This window comes from Neomonachus schauinslandi, chromosome 10, assembly GCF_002201575.2.
Source record: "Neomonachus schauinslandi chromosome 10, ASM220157v2, whole genome shotgun sequence".
NCBI classification, from domain to species: Eukaryota; Metazoa; Chordata; class Mammalia; order Carnivora; family Phocidae; genus Neomonachus; species Neomonachus schauinslandi.
Window position 1 is genome coordinate 50,936,216 of NC_058412.1, and position 17,701 is coordinate 50,953,916.

Genomic DNA, 17,701 nt, shown 5'->3' on the forward strand with positions numbered 1-17,701 from the left:
TAGTAATAAATGGCCTGAGTAACATGAAGACACTCTTCCCTTTTCCTCTCAGCATCAATTGCCCTGCCACAATTGTACAGGAAAGCCATAATCCAAACACTGAAGAAAACAAAAACAGCATCATTTTGAAAAATGAATGGGGATATAAGAAAGTGACCTCCAAGTGTACAAGTTATGGACAGATGTGTATTTCCTTCTTTACAGATCCACTCTCATGCTCTTCAAATCTAACTAATCAAGGTATCAAAAATACAGATATTAATTTTCAGTACTTAGAATTTAGCCTTCATGCTTCATATGCAGAGTAACTATAGTTATACAACTAAAAGTTGCAATGTGTACCTTATTCAACTTACTGTAATTTAGACAAATTTACACTGCTCCATAAACCACGAAAATTGAAGTAGTGATTGAAACACATTTTTAAAAGAAAGAATATCTAAACAGCATCATTTGTGCTCCTCTCCAACATTTTGGAGAGCCAATGTTTGGCTACTCTCCAACATTACAGGTAAAAAAATGAATGGGGGGTGCCGAAGAATAATATAAGGATGTTAATTAATTAGCTCATTATAAACGTAAATTAAAAACTGTTATTTTAAAAATCGGGGGACAGGATTTATTTCCATTTCCTAGTCTAGCTTAGGCTTTCATTACTTCTCATATAGACCATTATAATACCTTGAAATTAGTCTACCTGCCTCAACCATCAATTTACCATTTGTTAAATGAATATAATGAACATGCTAAAGATTATGAGGCTAGCTAAGTCTACAGTAAAGATTATGTGGGGCTAAGTCTACAGTAAAACAATGTGTTTTTCAATTTAATAAGCCATAAGAACAAGGTTCTGAGTAAAAGCTTGGGAAGTAAAGTATCGTTCAGGCAGACATTTTCTATAATTATTTGTTTCATTTTCTTTAAGTCTAAAAATTCAGGACTGTATTTTTTAGAAGAAAAATTTCTGTATCATCAGTGTTTACTATAATTCTGAACAAAGTAATAACTTCAAAATATCAAAAACACAATTTTTTTTTTTTTTTTTTTTTTTAAAGATTTTTATTTATTTATATGACAGAGAGAGACAGCGAGAACAGGAACACAAGCAGGGGGAGCAGGAGAGGGAGAAGCAGGCTCCCCGCGGAGCAGGGAGCCTGATGTGGGACTCGATCCCAGGACCCTGGGATCATGACCTGAGCCGAAGGCAGACACTTAACGACTGAGCCACCCAGGCGCCCAAAAACACAAATTTTTTAAAATACCATGTACTGTTGAGAGAAAAAAAATGCTAAAAACTTCCGAATTTTTCCTGAAATTATCAGTTTAAACAAGCCACTCAAATCTGTGCTGAAATCAGTACCTCTCATGGGGCACCTGGGTGGCTCAGTCAGTTAAGCGTCCGACTCTTCTTTTCGGCTCAGGTCATAATCTCAGGGTCATGAGATAGAGCCCCGTGTTGGGCTCCGCACTCAAGAGGGAGTCTACCTGAGGATTTTCTCTCTTCCCCACCCTCAGCCCCTACCCCCGTTCTCTCTCTCTAAATCTTAAAAAACAAAACAGTACCTATCATTATGCATTTACTTAGAATTTTTTTTCTTGAGCTAGCACAAGATTTTTAGCATATTAATAAACAAAAAACATGCAGACACCAAATATAGGCCCCATTATTTACCTCCTGTTATGGAGATAAAATGAAACTATTAGAGAAAACATCTGGGGCGCCTTGGTGGCCCGAAGGCTCAGGTCATGATCCCAGCATCCTGGGATCGAGCCCCACATCGGGCTCCTGGCTCAGCAGGGAGCCTGCTTCTCCCTCTCCCTCTGCCTCTCCCCCTGCTCATGCTCTCTATCTCTGTGTCTCAAATGAATAAATAAAATCTTAAAAAAAAAAGAAAATATCTGAGTCTGAATTTCATTCTTACAAAGGCAGATTACTTATAGTTTTCATACATGTATTATTACTGTGTAAGCCAATAATGTGTAAAATCTTATGTCTTATACAAGAGTTTATAATAAAGAAAAGACTAAGTAAACTTCTATCAGGAGGCAGCCAAAATGGACTCAAAGTAGATTCTGCACTCCGGAGAGAATCATGATCATGTTACATACATGGAATCATTCTACACATATGTCCATAACAGGTATCAGAATGAATATGCTACATTTTTCAAAATTATTCAACTTATTATAATTTAGACAAATTTACACTGCTCCATAAAGCATAAAAATGAAGTAGTGATTACAACACAAATTTTTAAAAGAAAGAATATCTAAACTCAGTACCAGTTTGGCTACTCTCCAAGAATAATTCTTGAAATTTCCTTCAGAGTACATCTTCTAGCTTCGGAAGAATGACCTTTACACTTTCTTCATTTTCTAAAAGCACAGAAGTTGATAGAAAATAATCTTACCTCTGATGAGTCCATTTTCGGAGATAATGTGCAGGTCAATACATGGTCACCTATATTCTGTGGATTTTGTTTCAGAAAGCTATACATTGACTGAGCAGATTCAGGACTATCTAACTGAAGAATTGCCTTTGGAGAAGATAAAAAAAATATTAAATAGTTCATAAAAAAACTAAAGTAGAATTACCGTATGATCCAGGAATCCCACTTTGCGGTATTACCCCAAAAAACTGCAAGCAGGAAATCAAACAGACACTTGTACACCCATGTTCATACCAGTGTTATTCACAATAGTCAAAGGGTGGAGCAAACTAAGTATCAACAGATGAAGAGATAAACAATGGATTACTATTCAGCTTTAAAAAGGAAGGTAATTCTGACATATGTTATAATATATGCTGGAAGACATTAAGCTAAGTGCAATAAGCCAGTCACTAAAGATCAAATATTGTATGATTCCATTTATAGGAGATAGCTAGAGTAGTGAAATTCCTAGAGCGGAAAGCAGAGTGGTAGAATGGTGGTTGTCAGAGGCTAGGAAGAGAGAGGCACGGAGGAATTACTGTTTAATGGACAGGGAGTTTCAGTTTGGGAAGATAAAAAAGTTCTGGAGATGGTCTGTGGTGACGGTTGTATAACAACGTGAATATACTTAATGCCACTGAATGGACACTTAAACATGGTTAAAATGGTAAATTTAGTTATATATATTTTAGTACAATAAAAACATTTTTAAATTTTTCTAAAGAATAGATATGTTTTTCTTCCAGACTTCAAATGTGATTACAAAGGTAAAGTTAATCTTCATTTCAAAGGAAACAAGAGAAAACAATCCTTAAAATGTTGCAAAGTCCGGGCAAAATGGAAAAGTATGATAGGAATTTTTAGGAAATTAAAAAAATACCTACCAGAAGATTAAACATATCTAAGTTCAAAATTCCTTATACCATGTCATCTCCCTTCCCTCCTATGTCACACTACTTCTAAAGTATCAAACATGCTCTATGTATCAAGTTAGAAGCATGTCAAAGAAATTAGTATCTACCTTTGGTGAACCAGGTACTTTTTCTGAAGCAAACACTATCAACTTTGATATGAAATCCTACCTTTCTAGGTAATATATGGTTGCTCACAATCTAATTTTACTAGACAAGTATCTGAATTAAATATTTAACACAGAGGGCATAGCAAATGTCAAGAGGTTAGCAATTTCTTTTAAGAAACCAAACCCCTAAGTAAGGGATGATCATTTTATACTTCTTTCTGTATAACTAAACAAAAAACTTTAGAAAATATCTGGTAACACCTTTTTTCATTTTACAAATAAGAACTATCTAAAAGTGTAAGTCAACTCAGCCAAGGTCATAAAGGTAGTTAAGGCTAGATGAACTCAAGTCTAAACTTTCCCATAAGATAATGCTCTTTTGCACATACTACCTTTCTCCCTTGTGCAAGTTTTGTTTCCCATTAAAACTTGGGAGTTCTGGGGCACCTGAGTAGCTCAGCTGGTTAAGTGTCTGATTCTTGACTTAGGCTCAGGTCATATTTCAGGGTCATGGGATCAAGCCTTATGTCAGCCTTCCCACTCAGTGGGGAGTCTGCTAGAGATTCTCCCTCTCCCTCTTCCCCTCCTTCTGCTCTCTCTCAACATAAATAAATAAATAAATCTTTAAACAAAACAAAAAAACACTAGGAGTTCTGAGGAGAAAGTCATCATCTCTTCTTCTTATAGCCCAGGAGAAAATATACTGATCTATCATAGTTTGGCTAAGAAATAATGTTTATAGGTGCTTCAGTTCAGAAGATGGATTAAAAGTTGCAAACCTGAAGAGTACAGGGTTCAGTCATATATTCTCTACAGAACATATAGCTAAAACAGGAGGGACCTCATTACCTTGTTTTTATTACTCATGAATACGTGGTGAGCCACTTTTCCAAACTGAAGTCCAACACAAAGCACACACTGAAGTCCATCTTCTGGTAAGTTATCAAGATGTACAAATCGATTGTAAATTTTATCTATATTTGCCTGGAGGTTTTTTTTTTTTTAAGAGACAGCACAGAAAAAGAGAAACACAGCTGAAATATCAAACTATAAAACACAGACTAACAGTAATTTAATTTTTCAGAGGTCAGATGATATCCTCTCCCAGGAATAAGAAAATGACTATGTGAGTGAAGCCAGTGAGATCTTAGTTTTAGATTTGAGTGATCAATGCAATATACTAAAACAAGAAGTATAATCTTTCTTCTATCAACATAATATTTACCCAAAACACTTTATACCTAAGCCACTTAATATGGTTCCAGTATCTAGAAAATATTTCACAATAGGGATTACCATGTCCCTTTATTTCTTATTTTTACCAAGAGAAGATCCATCTGACACTTTCATCACCTCAATATTTTATTTTTTTAATTTAAAATCAATTAACTAACATATAGTGTATTAGTAGTTTCAGAGATAGAGTTCAGTGATTCAACAGCTGCATATAACATCCAGTGCTCATTACATCATGTGCCTTCACCATCACCTCAATATTTTAAAATTAGTAGTAAGGTCTTCTTTTATTTGTAACAGGTGAATAACCAATGTTTCCATCAATTAAACCAGTGTACAAAAGCATTTAACTGTAAAACTTACCTCTGGGTCATTTTCTTTAATCAAGGTTGTAAATATAGCTTCCTAGAAAGGCAGAACAGAGGGAAAGTGGAAGATATAAGTCTTCCTCATTCACATATTTATTTAGTCAGGATTTATAATAAAATAACCTATGTGAATAAACATTAAGCACTATTTCATAAAATGAGAAGTCAGCAAAAGTTTTGTTCCTTCTAAAAATCTTTCCTTCTTCCTAAACAAATCATTCAAGTCCCACCTTAATACACTTTAATTCTTCCTATTCCCCTAATTATATTAAAGATTAGTAAGGTGGCGTCAGGGGAGAACATTCAAATTCATATACAAGGAATAAGAGATTTAATTTAGCAGACAATAAGAGAATTCAAATTGTAAAATAAAAAGTTAACTAAGCAAAGTAGGGGATGAGGAAGAATAGAAATGTAGGCTAGTAAAAAAAAAACATAATAGTGCAGAGTATTAAATGTGCAATTATTTAGTACTGTTGATTATAAAGAAGGCTAAGAGTAGCATGAGACAAAAATGTCAGAGCTGGGAAAGGCTAGCTAATGGACGGCTTACCAGTATAGCAAAGGAACTTTATTTTATGAGACTCTGGTTCTTGAACTTTTTTTTTTTTCTTTTCAACACTACTGACACATATAAAACAATTCTACCAATTACATCAGAGTGATTCTCTCTGAAAGGCTTTCTCAAGTAACTTGCATTTCCACCTTCCTCTAGAGATTCTAAAAACTGCTTCATGCCTCTTAGGAGTTGATAATAAATATTTGCATGCCACAAAAAAACAGTGAAGGGTTTCTAAATCAGTTGACTTTGAACAGATTTAATTTTATATCAGTCTAGGGGTGCCTGGGTGGCTCAGTCGGTTAAGCGTCTGCCTTCCCCTCGGGTCATGATCCCAGGGTCCTGGGATTGAGCCCCATATTGGGCTCCCTGCTCAGTGGGAAGCCTGCTTCTCCCTCTCCCACTCCCCCCTGCTTGTGTTCCCTCTCTCACTGTGTCTCTCTTATTTTTATATCAGTCTCATTGCTTCGTGGAGAAACATTTTAAGGGAGAAAAAACTAAAGGTAGGAGACATGAAGAACTACTTTAGTTGGAGTTTTCAAGAAACAAAGCAATGATGGATGGGATAAAGAGGAAACAAGCTACAGAAATATTTAGACCTAGTGATGGACCGGTTGTGAGAAAATAAGAGAAAAACTAAAGATAACATCTGGGATTCCAGTTTGGAGGACAGATAAAGGCAGTAAAATAAGAATACAGAGTTGTCTACAGATAGTAGTTTTCAACTTTTTTTCCATTCTGACATACATGAGGAATTACAGTCCCTCAATATGGAAGTAACTCTCAAACACTGGGATGGGAGACTGTGAAGAGACAGGAAGAAGCTTTCTCAATGACTCAGAAAAAACATGTAACCTGAAGAAGACACAAGCTAGAAAACATAACCAACTATAATAAACCCGATCTAAAAATTTTATATTCTAGTAAAAATGACGGTAAGTGCATTATTTACCTCGTCTTTTATATTCATGTTTTCAGGAACCATACTTATTGAGAGTTGATTTCCATCCATTGATATTGGGAAGCAGGTATAAAATTTTACCATAGAGTCTGCAGATTTTCTATTTATTTCCATAAATATCTTTTAAAATAGAAAGCACAAGAACAAGAAAATAAATGTCTTTAAGTTACTTTTTCTTGAAAAGATTTAATACTTAAGAGTCAACTGAATAACTTAGTAAACATTAAGATAAAAAAAATGCATTCCTGAGAAAGTGAGGCCAACAGACCCAGAGTATTACAACAATAAGGAAGAAATAATGAATGAATGAACTCATAAGGCAATACTAAAGAGAGAAATAAGGGACTTTCTAGTAAAGGACATTAAGGAAAATCTTATTTATCTTATTCATCATTGTACCCCTAGTACCTAGAGCAGTATCTAGCATACAGCAGATATTTAATAAATATTTAAATAAATTTAATGACTGATAAAATATGAGAATTGAAAGAACCAAAGAAATGTGTAATGATTACCAAGTTATTTTTAATTTTGTTGTTTTTCTAATTATAAAATTATAGTTCCATACATTTTGGTTTTAATTTTCATCACTGGGTAAATGAATAGTTGAACATTCTTCTGTGTCTGATAGTCAGTGAGGTAGAAATCTTCCATATATTTGTTCATAGTTGTAATTCTTGTTTTCAAAGGAACTATCTCTGTGTCATTTGCCAATTTGTTTATTGAATTTTTACTATTTTATAGTGTAATGAGGATATGAATCTTTGTTTCTTTTTACAAATATTTTTAATTTACATCTTGCTTTATGTTAATTTTAATTCATACATGTTTATATGATTGAATCTGGTATTTTTCACATATCTAGAAAAGTATTAAATCTCCAAATAGTTAATAATTCTACTCAACTCTAATAAAAACTGGGCAGATAATAATCTACATTTTCTGTATTTGGATTTCAATGTATCTACTCATACTTTGGTATATGATGTAAAGTATGAATCTGAATTATTCATTTCCAAATTCCCATAATTTCCCCCTATTTCAATGTACTGTCACATAAAAAAATTTTTATTAAAAAATTCATTTTTATTCTTTTATTCTTGTCTCTAAATAAAAACAGCTTTAATGAAATATAATTTACATATCATAAAGTTCACCAGTACAGGTGTAGAATTCACTGGTTTTTAGTAATTTATGAAGTCGTGCAACCATTCAAATAATCTACTTTTAACATTATGTGAAACTGCATTTAACTCACTTGTATTCACTCTCTTCTACTCTGTTTTCTGAAGCACACTGGTTCTGACCACCAGTAAACATATATATATCCTACTCTCAAAGATCTCTAGTGATCAGTAACTCCTTTCTAATGTAGGAACACTACTACTAACCACCAGAATGGTGTTTCCAGTATTTAAACTTTCCTGAAATCTCACTCCCTATAAGCTACCTTCCACAAGGTGTTTTTATTAATACATTTCATTTTGTTTTAAAATTACAAAAGCAGTATGTACTTATTACTGAAAACGTAAAACACACAGATAAACTAAGGTTATTCCAAGTACTGATGACATATTTGAGAATGGTTACTTCCCATTTGAGTCTAATTGGTAAAACAGCAGGAATACTAGTAAAAAAGTGCAATAAAGTTTATGTTGTTATAAAACTCTGCATTACATATTAAAGATATAAAACATTTTCTTTAGACTAAAATTTTGAGAATTTTGACACATTCAGTAAGCCATCCTCCCCATCATTCAAACTAGGTCAGATGAGAATAACATTAAAATATGGGATATCTGTTTTATATTTTAAAAATCCCTTAGTTTGAGTGGCTTAATTATTTTGAGGTGCTGCTTTTAAACCCTTTCTTTTCAAGTTTTGTGAACTTAGCGTTTTTCAAAATGTGCTTCAGACAATATGAACAGCTATTATCAACGCTTACCTTTTTATGAGATGATAAAATCAAAATATCCTTTAAAGCACCAAATGGTTTTACTAGGTTGTAAACTTCTTCTATAGAATATCCTTTATTAGGCAAATTAGAAATAAGTACCACACACATTTCCTCTGTTTCCTTCAAAACAAATTTAAGAGTTGACATTCAAATTTCTTTAACTGTTTTTGTATTTACTTAAGTTTATGCTGCAGATCATGTTATGTTAGTATTTAAACTGCATTTAAGACTAAATCTTATCAATTAAGAAGGCCGGTCTGAACCTCAAAAACAAAACAAAATGCGAATTTCCTCTCTTCAAGTACACAGCATAATTTCAGTCATACCATCTGTCCTCTAGTCGAGGCTTTTAGTTCTTTTTCAACCCGTTTAAAAATACAAGTTTAAGGGGCGCCTGGCTGACTCAGTCAGGGGAGCATGCGACTGTTGATCTTGGGGTGTAAGTTCAAGCCCCACAACTGGGTATAGAGATTACTTAAAAAAATAAAATCTTAAAAAAAAGTAAAAATAATAAAAATGCAAATTTATTTTTTTTTTGAAGTGCAAATTTAAAAACACCAGTTCATCTCTGACAACAACTCCCTCATGCACTGCTGCCATTCCTGTGCCATGTGAGGCTCACATCCCCAAGCTCCAAATCAGAGCATATCCTTTTATCTTGCTGAATAATCTTACAGGCAAAATTAAAAAGCTTCCCTGATGCCTTGGAAACCTTTCCCTATAACCCAATCCCCACTACGAAGTAAATACTTTCACTTCTGCCTTTTCTTCTTTCAGATCTTTCTTCAAGAGGACTCTCATCAATGCCAATTTTTCCTTTTAGTAAATTTCGAGAAAATCCCCAAAGATGTACTGTAGTAAACTGGACAACTTGTGACTTTTCTTTTGGAAAAAAAGGGGGGGGAGTGTGGGTGGAGACAGGAAGTTATAATTTTCATAAATCAGTTGAGAATGATTTTTAACTAGCACATCAACTGTGTTCATAAATGGTTCCTTTGGAAGTGCTTTAGATCAATCTATTTGTGCTTTAAAATATTTTTCCTGAAACAAAATAGTTAAGACATACTACTTAGTTACTACTTGAAGAATCAATCTACCAGTCAAAAATAAACTTATTGTTTAGCATCTGAATGATCTCAAGATCTTAACCAGTAAAATCTAAATTAACAAGACATTAATACAGTCATGACAGATGAAACCACAGAAAAACAGTAATGTGAACTTTATGCCCTTCAAATAAAACTTCAAACTCTACTCGCTATTCTAAAAACACAGAGAACTGGCTGGTATTCTAAATATTAACTTATCTTCCATTTGCCTCTAAGAAAAAAGAAAAACAGATTTCACAAAATTCTACTGGTTTTAATTTGACAACCTGTTTTTCTACTCAAAAACCCACTTTGGCCTAAACTTTTTTTTCTTGGTAAAAGGTAAACCTCAAAAACATGTACAATTTATTGATAATCTGCACTTAAAACTTTTATGACTTACTGCAACTCAAACCCTATCTAAAAAGCCACAAATGATAAGAGTGCCTGGGTGGCTCAATTGGTTAAGCATCCGACTATGGATTTAGGCTCAGGCCATGATCTCAGGGTCCTGAGACCCACCCTGGAGCCCGCTTAAGATTCTTTCTCCCTCTCCCTCAGCCCCTCCCCCACCTCTCCATTTAAAAACAAAAACCTAAGGTGAAGCAATAAAACTTAAAAAAAAAAAAGTCACAAATGACAGATTTTTCACCATGCCAAAACCTGTACGTTTTTTAGTGGGTTTAGAGTAAGAAAAATATATTGTGTCAAAATTTCCTAAGCTTTTAAATAATAAGTAAAATATAAAAACTGACCTTGTTAACTGGTTCTTTTTCTGTGGCCTCCACAGCAGCTACTTAAGATACAAAATAAGGTAAGAATTCATGCAGGTGTTTTTTATTTACCAACATCCCTCTTTCCCCACAATAGATTAAATAGCAGCTGCATGAAAATGTACACAACTGACAAAATACTAGAAAATTTAAGAAGGACATAGCTACAGAAGTAACAATGGCTTTTAAATAATGTTTCATTTTATTTCTTGTAAGAGGAAAATTCCAGAATAATCAAGAGACAGTGTGAAGATCTGAATCTTATTTTAAATTTCACTTAGGTATGAGCCTGAGATTTTAAAAAATATACATGTATATATGCCACAAAATTAAAAATCTTATTTTCTTAAAATTTAATTTTCCATCTTTAAACATAAAAGAACAAAATAAAATTTTTTTTACCTACCTGAAATAGTTTCCTTAGCACTATTTTCAGTGGCTTTGACTTCCATACTGGTCTTTATTTCAGAGTTTTCTGCATGAAATAGTCTGCTTTAATAGTCTAGAAAAACACACTAATATAATTAAACTAATGAATCTAAACAGGAACTTAAATGAGTTTATTTTGTCATTTTAAGACTCTTTAGACTGACCTGATTTAAGTCAAAGCTAATGCAGACTTTCCTTTGAAAATCAAAACAATCCCTTTGAAAATTTTAAAGCAGTAATTCCAAAATATACTTCAAATGTACACAAGGAGATCTAAAGAAAGCACTTAAACGAATAAAAAGCGTTTAAAGCTTACCTGGTACAACCACAGGTTTACTGGTGTCTCTGTTTTTGACAATGCCAGCCTTTTTGACTTCTAGAGACCTCTTTCCACCAGATTTTGCTTTTAAAAGTAGAAGTGAACAATTATTCTAAGGATCTGTTCATTTAACATGTTTCATAATAATACATATAAGTAATGTGGTCCAACTTCATTATAAAGGCAGTTTTTTTCCATACAGTTATTATTTCCAATAAGATTAAAAGCAAATTTAAAGGGGCAACTGGGTGGCTCAGTGGGTTAAGTATCTGCCTTTGGCTCAGATCATGATCCCAGGACCCTGGGATTAAGCCTCAAACAGGGTGCCCTGCTAAGCTTCTCCCTCTGCCTCCTGCTCGTGCGTTTTCTATCTCAAATAAATAAATTTTTTAAAAAAGCAAATTTAAAATGAGATACAATTCTTGTTGATGGCCATTAATGGGCCACAGGTTTATCTTCCATGTGGCAGAAGCATTATCATAATTACACAAAAATTTTTTTGTAATTTCTACAAAGGCTCTTTAAAATTACCCTATATATTAATAAACGGATCATGTTAGTTTCAACATGTTACATTACTTTCTTTATAGAGGAAATATATTCTTTTAACAGGGAAAGAAAAATATTTTTTGGAGTAACAAACTGAAAAATTTACAAGCTGGGGAAGGTAATATGAAGTGACAGCTCTAAAAAATGAGGAAAATAAAGATTTGTAGGGGGAAGTGGCAGAACAGTCTGTAATTATACAGCTGTCAAAAATGTTTCATCCGCAAAAATATATCTGCAATGGCACACAATGTCAAAAACCAACGTACCAAAAAATAGAAGTCCCATTATGTATCAGGTTTTAAATATCAAAGAAGTATCTACTAAACTTTTCAAGATGTTATTAGATACTATAAATTATATGAATTTAAAACCTGCTTTTGGTATTATGTTTATTATATTCTTCAAGGCAGGATTAAGAACAAACTTAATAAATCCTCTCTCCAGAAAGTCTTACCTGTTTTGATTGAAGCTTTATTACCTTTAGCAGCTACTGTTACCACAGATTTTACAGAACCCGCTGATTTCCCTAAATCACAAAAGCTGTAGTCAAAATTGGATTACTAGCATCAACAGGTCAGTTTCTAAATCTAGCAGTGATGACAATTTCTTCAGGGAAAAAAAAAAAATCACTAAATTAAGAATTTACCTCCCCAGTGGGGTACTTAAAAATAGCATTCGGGCAAGTTAAATAAACCTCTGAATGTGTGGATCAACTAAGAAGCAAAATTACTAACTGTAAAGATATAAAAACAGTCCCATAACGCTTTTAATGGTTTCATAAACAGTTATAATTAGGGTCTCCCAGCCCAAGCTTCCTTGGCTCCCAGCTGACTGAGAAGCATTCAAGAACACCTTCATCATGGTTAAGCCACATAAAGCCTGCTTTGACTCATTCGTAGTGGGCTCTATGTGAACAGGACTATTTAAAATCGTTCTGACCCTTCTTTGTACATACGCATCTTTATTTTCGAAGATAACGTATAAAGACTGTGATCATCAAAGTGTTACTGAAAAGATCACCAGAGAGTAAAATCCCTTTCTATTCAGAGAGCAACATGAGGTTTAGCTCTGAAAATGAGGACTCACTAACAACTAGCAAGGCTGCATTATGAGGAAAAAGCTCAGAATCAGAAGTCAGTAGATCAAGTTGAATTCCAAATTAAATTGTGAAGTCTTGGGGCATGAATCAATTTCTGTGCACATTTGCCCATTTGTAAACAAGGGTGGCGATTGCTATAATTACTTAAGAGGACCCTTGTAAGAATATGATTATGCTTTTGAAAAATTATCATACAAATAAAACTGACATGCACAAAAATCAACTGAAGCAGTTTACAAATCCACCCTTTATATCCAAAGATAGACCCTAACCTTTGCTCAAAAAGATTAATACCAATCCTTATAGAGTTATCACCTAACCAGTCATTTCTTTGTCAATCCCAAGTTTGGACACACTGCTTGAGTCACACTGAGCCCCAAATGGCTCTTAAGTATTTCTTTCACTATCCGTATATTATTACAAATCAATTCACTTTACTACTTCTAGCTGGGCACCAGAACTTAAGGAAAAAATATGGAGAATTAATTTCCCAGCACAGTTAAGGGGTGGCTAAGCAGCTTTAACACCCATTTCCCCCAAATCTCTACCAGAATTCCCATAAACTATCAAACTGTTTACTAAATAAATGCATCCTCCAAACAGTATTTCTAGCTTCCCCTGACCCCCTCAGATTACTGCTTCGAAGAACCTACTATATAAAAATTCTGGATCTGCCACTAACAACGGTATTTACCAATGCAAAGCTTCCTTTCTACCATTACAGAGAAGATAATTTAATATATTCATCTCTATCCACTTAAAAAGATGACCCTAAACTAACCAGCATTTAGCAGAAATGAGAAGTAGGAAGGATAATGCTAGAGGAAGGAGAAAAAATAATTACTTTAAACCCATGAGGGGCGCCTGGGTGGCTCAGCTGGTTAAGCGTTTGACTCTTGATCTCAGCTCAGGTCTTGATCTCAGGGTTGGGAGTTCAAGCCTGGCACTGGGCTCCATGCTAGGCGTGGAGCCTACTTAAAACAACCAAAAAAAAAACCCCCACTAAAGTCCATTAACAACTGAAAAGAAAATATAATTTTGCTGTTTGTTATCTGAACTATTTTATTAAAGAAAGTAAACCGAGAGACCTCAATAAAAGAGAAAGAAGGGGATTATCTTATTTTGATAATTACTACAAAGGAGTATTATCTACTAAGTCTCCTTTTTCAGAATTTCTAGATGGCTATAAATTAAAAAAATATACACCCAGCATATACTTTGTCACATGAAATCCAAGACTACCGTTATATACTTAAGTAATTTAAAATTAACTAATATATCTAGAATTTTAGCAAAAAACATACCTGAAGACTTATTGACTTTGGCTCCAGATGTCTTGGCTTGTCCAGTTTTGGCTAATAAGAAAAAACATATCAATGACACATTACAAATACTTTCATTTAGATTTAGGGAAGAGCTAACCTGGCAATGACTGAGAAAAACACTGTAAAAAAACATCCTTATACTCATCTTTGTATGCTTATGAAACTATACAGGTAAATTCTGAGACATGTAGTTGCTGAGACAGAAGGAAAAGATTTAAATTTTAACAATATTAAATTGTCCTGCATGAAGACTGTACCAATTGATATTCCCATCAATAGCACACGAGAGTGGGGCTTCCAATTTCCACACATAGTAGATAAGAGAAGTTATTAATCACTCCAATCTGAGATGGACACCGGTACGGATTTTTATTTCTTTAATTAGGAGTAAAGTTGTGTTGATTTTCACATGTTTATTAATTCAACACTATATCTTTCTTATGTTTAATTCAACACTATGTCTTTCTCTGTGATCTGCTATTCTTAATATTTGCCAATTTATCTTCTGGGTTGTTGAGGTTTTTCTTACTTACTAAGAGGTCTTTATATATTAAGAAAATTCATCTATATCACATAGGTAACAACTTTTTAAAAAGTTACACAAAATACTTATGTAAAAATACTTTTTATGCAATCAAGTATTTTCCTGATAGGGAAGGATGCCCTCACTCTGCAATTAAAACCAAACAAAAAAACTCTCCATATTTTCTTTCAATACTTTTAATTACCATTTTGTATATCACAATCTGTAATTTATTTTGCCATTAAAGTCCTTTACTTTTACAAAGTGACTAGGCAATTTAATGAATAATTGATCTTTTCCTTGCTAATTTAAAATACTGCCATAATTATTTACTGATGTTCCGTATGTCCTGGGAACTACCTCTGGAATCTCTCTGTCCTACTGATCTTTTGTCTATTTGTGCAACTACATGAAACTATAATGAATCTTTACCTCTGTAACATATTTTAATATCTGTTAGTGCTAGTCTGTCCTAATTATTCTTCCTCTGCAGAATTTTCCTGTCTATTCTATGTTCATTCTTTATGTATAAACTTTATAATCAGCTTATATGGTTTAAAAATCTTATTGTTAGTGCCAACTATATTCAAATTAAAAAAGAATCTTACTGGCAGTTTTAATGGGTTCCTAACATTTATCTTAATATAAGAAAAAAAAAGCACATTATAATGGTGAGAAGCTTTCAAAGAATGAGCTAAGTTTTCCCACATAGCACTACTTTATGCCTTACAGTATTTTAAAATTCTTTTCATAGCTTTTACCCTTATTATTTTAAATGGAATATTTTATTAGATTTCATTAAGTGGTTACTCTTTCTATATAATAAAGCAATTGAAACCCTATATTAATTTAGAAAATTAAGGTGACTAATTAGATTTAATAGCATTTCAGTAGACTCTCTTGGGTTTTCCGTCATACATACACATTTGCAAATAATAATGTTGAATCATACTTTCCAATTTTTATGCCTCTTGACTTGCACTGGCTAGTGGCTATTAGTTTTAGGACAATATTTATGTTAATTCACAGAACTGATGAGTATCCCTTCTTTTGCCCCTAACCTTAATGGGAACACTTCTACTAGTCTCACTATTAAGTATTAAGTAATCTGGGACAAAGGGTAAAGGGTCATTTATTCAATGCTAAAGAATTTGGACTTTCTCCTATGAGTCACTAAGAGTAGAATGATCAGATCTGCCTTAAAGAGATCTCAGGGCAACAGTATGAATAATGAAGCAGAGAGTGGAATAAAAATACCAGTCAGGAGGCTATCCTCAAAATTCAAATATGAATCAAAACAGTTACAGGTGTGATGAAGCAAAGGCAAAAGACATAGAGTGAATGAAACAGATTTGAGAGAGAACCAGTTTGAATCAGCCACTGATTGTATGAAAAGAGGAAGATGTTATTTAAGTTTGAACTGAGTAGGACAGAAGAGAAAAGACAGAGAAAGGATTACAAACAATTTCTACACTGGATGATGAGTGATGACTGTTAGATAACAAATGAGAGGAGTAAACTTGAGGGGGTAGAGGTTTGTGTATGTATACAAGATGTCAGTGGTCCTTAATGCTGTACGAAGATAAAATCAGGAAGAAAAGTATGACATAAGAGGAACAGACATTTAGGGAAACCATTAAGGGAAGATAAAAGAGCAATCAACGGAGATTAAGAACAAGTTTTCATTCTCAGAGAGGTAGTTTAATGTAAGTGAAAAGCTCTGAAATCATACAGTTTTAGATCTGAATCCTTACTCTTACCCCAAGTCATTTAACCTTGAGTAAGTTATTAATCGCTCAATCTGTTTTCTCATCTATAAAATGAGAAGATGATTTGAAAGATTAAGGAAGAAAACATAAATTGCCTAGTATTAGTGTAACCAATGCTAAGTTTCTTTCCCTTGTTTTCTGTCTTCTGGCATAGATTATGCCCCTTAGTAGACTCTTCTGTTTAACAAATCATTACCTTATTCTAAAGTAAATTCAAACTCCAAACTAACCCTAGATCTCCTTTACCCTGTTACAACACTTTCCACTTTATAAAACACGTTATTTAGTATATATCATCTGTCACCTGAAGTTAGTATATAAGCCACTTGGAAATAGAGATCTTGCCTACTGGTTTACTGATGTATCCTAATACTTTAAAAAGTACATCCAATTATGAGCATATAGCAGGTGCTCAGTATTCTTTCTTTTTAACTAATGATGGGTAACGGTTCTCAAGTTCTCTTTCTGATCAAATTATACTTTTGCTTCCTTCCTGTACTTCTCTTCATCCTTGTTGATTTGTGCTTATAACCAAAGTTCTCTTTAAAACTACCTTATTAGGGGAACCTAAGTGCCTCAGTCAGTTGAGTGTCTGACTCTTGGTTTCCACGCAGTCATGATCTCAGCATCCTGAGATCCAGCCCCACATTGGGCTCCGCACTCTCAGTGTGGAGTATGCTTCAGACTCCCTCTCCCTCTGCCCCTCCTTGTTCTTGCTCAGTTGTGGGCACCGACGCGTGTGCACACTCTCTCTCTAAAAAATAAATAAAAACTACCCTAATTAGCCTATCACTGTTCAATCTGACATTGCTAATCTCAAAAAAGATATCATGCACCCTTACTTCACCTGACACTTTCTCAATCCTATTTACCAGCTCCTGTCTTTCTACATTTCTATTAGAAGGCAGGATGTACTTGGTTTGAAGCACTTCTCCCTCTAATCATTACTTTTATTATGCTAGGACCACTCCCAAAATTTAAACCTTACACTTAACAAAAAATTTCTCAAGTATCCCACTTTCAACACCCTGTGACTGGCTGACCTAAGGCTATCTCCACTAGATAAGTGTTTGACAGCTGAAATTTATCAATGTTGAAATCTGAGTTCATGATTTTTCTCAAGAAATCACTACATCTAAGTTTTCCTGTTACATATATATATAATCAATATCACCACACTCTTCTAGTAAAATCTACCTAGCCTAAAACCTTGAAAATTTTAAATTATTTTCATTTTATCCACTACAAAATTTACAGAATAAACATTCAGATTTTACCATCGCACACCATTTT

General features: G+C 33.7%; 1 protein-coding gene across 1 annotated transcript in view; it reads right to left on the bottom strand.

Moving 5' to 3' along the window:
- The window catches only part of ZNF638 (zinc finger protein 638), a 75,563-nt gene that overhangs the window by 17,860 nt on the left and 40,002 nt on the right, over window positions 1-17,701 (bottom strand). Inside the window, exons 11-20 of the mRNA XM_021699057.1 lie at window positions 14,096-14,146; window positions 12,147-12,218; window positions 11,141-11,227; window positions 10,802-10,870; window positions 10,378-10,418; window positions 8,523-8,654; window positions 6,569-6,697; window positions 5,053-5,094; window positions 4,303-4,437; window positions 2,412-2,537 (exon numbers count right to left, since the gene is read on the bottom strand). Of these exons, the coding sequence (XP_021554732.1) occupies window positions 2,412-2,537; window positions 4,303-4,437; window positions 5,053-5,094; window positions 6,569-6,697; window positions 8,523-8,654; window positions 10,378-10,418; window positions 10,802-10,870; window positions 11,141-11,227; window positions 12,147-12,218; window positions 14,096-14,146 (884 nt within the window). The remainder of the gene's footprint in view (window positions 1-2,411; window positions 2,538-4,302; window positions 4,438-5,052; window positions 5,095-6,568; window positions 6,698-8,522; window positions 8,655-10,377; window positions 10,419-10,801; window positions 10,871-11,140; window positions 11,228-12,146; window positions 12,219-14,095; window positions 14,147-17,701) is intronic.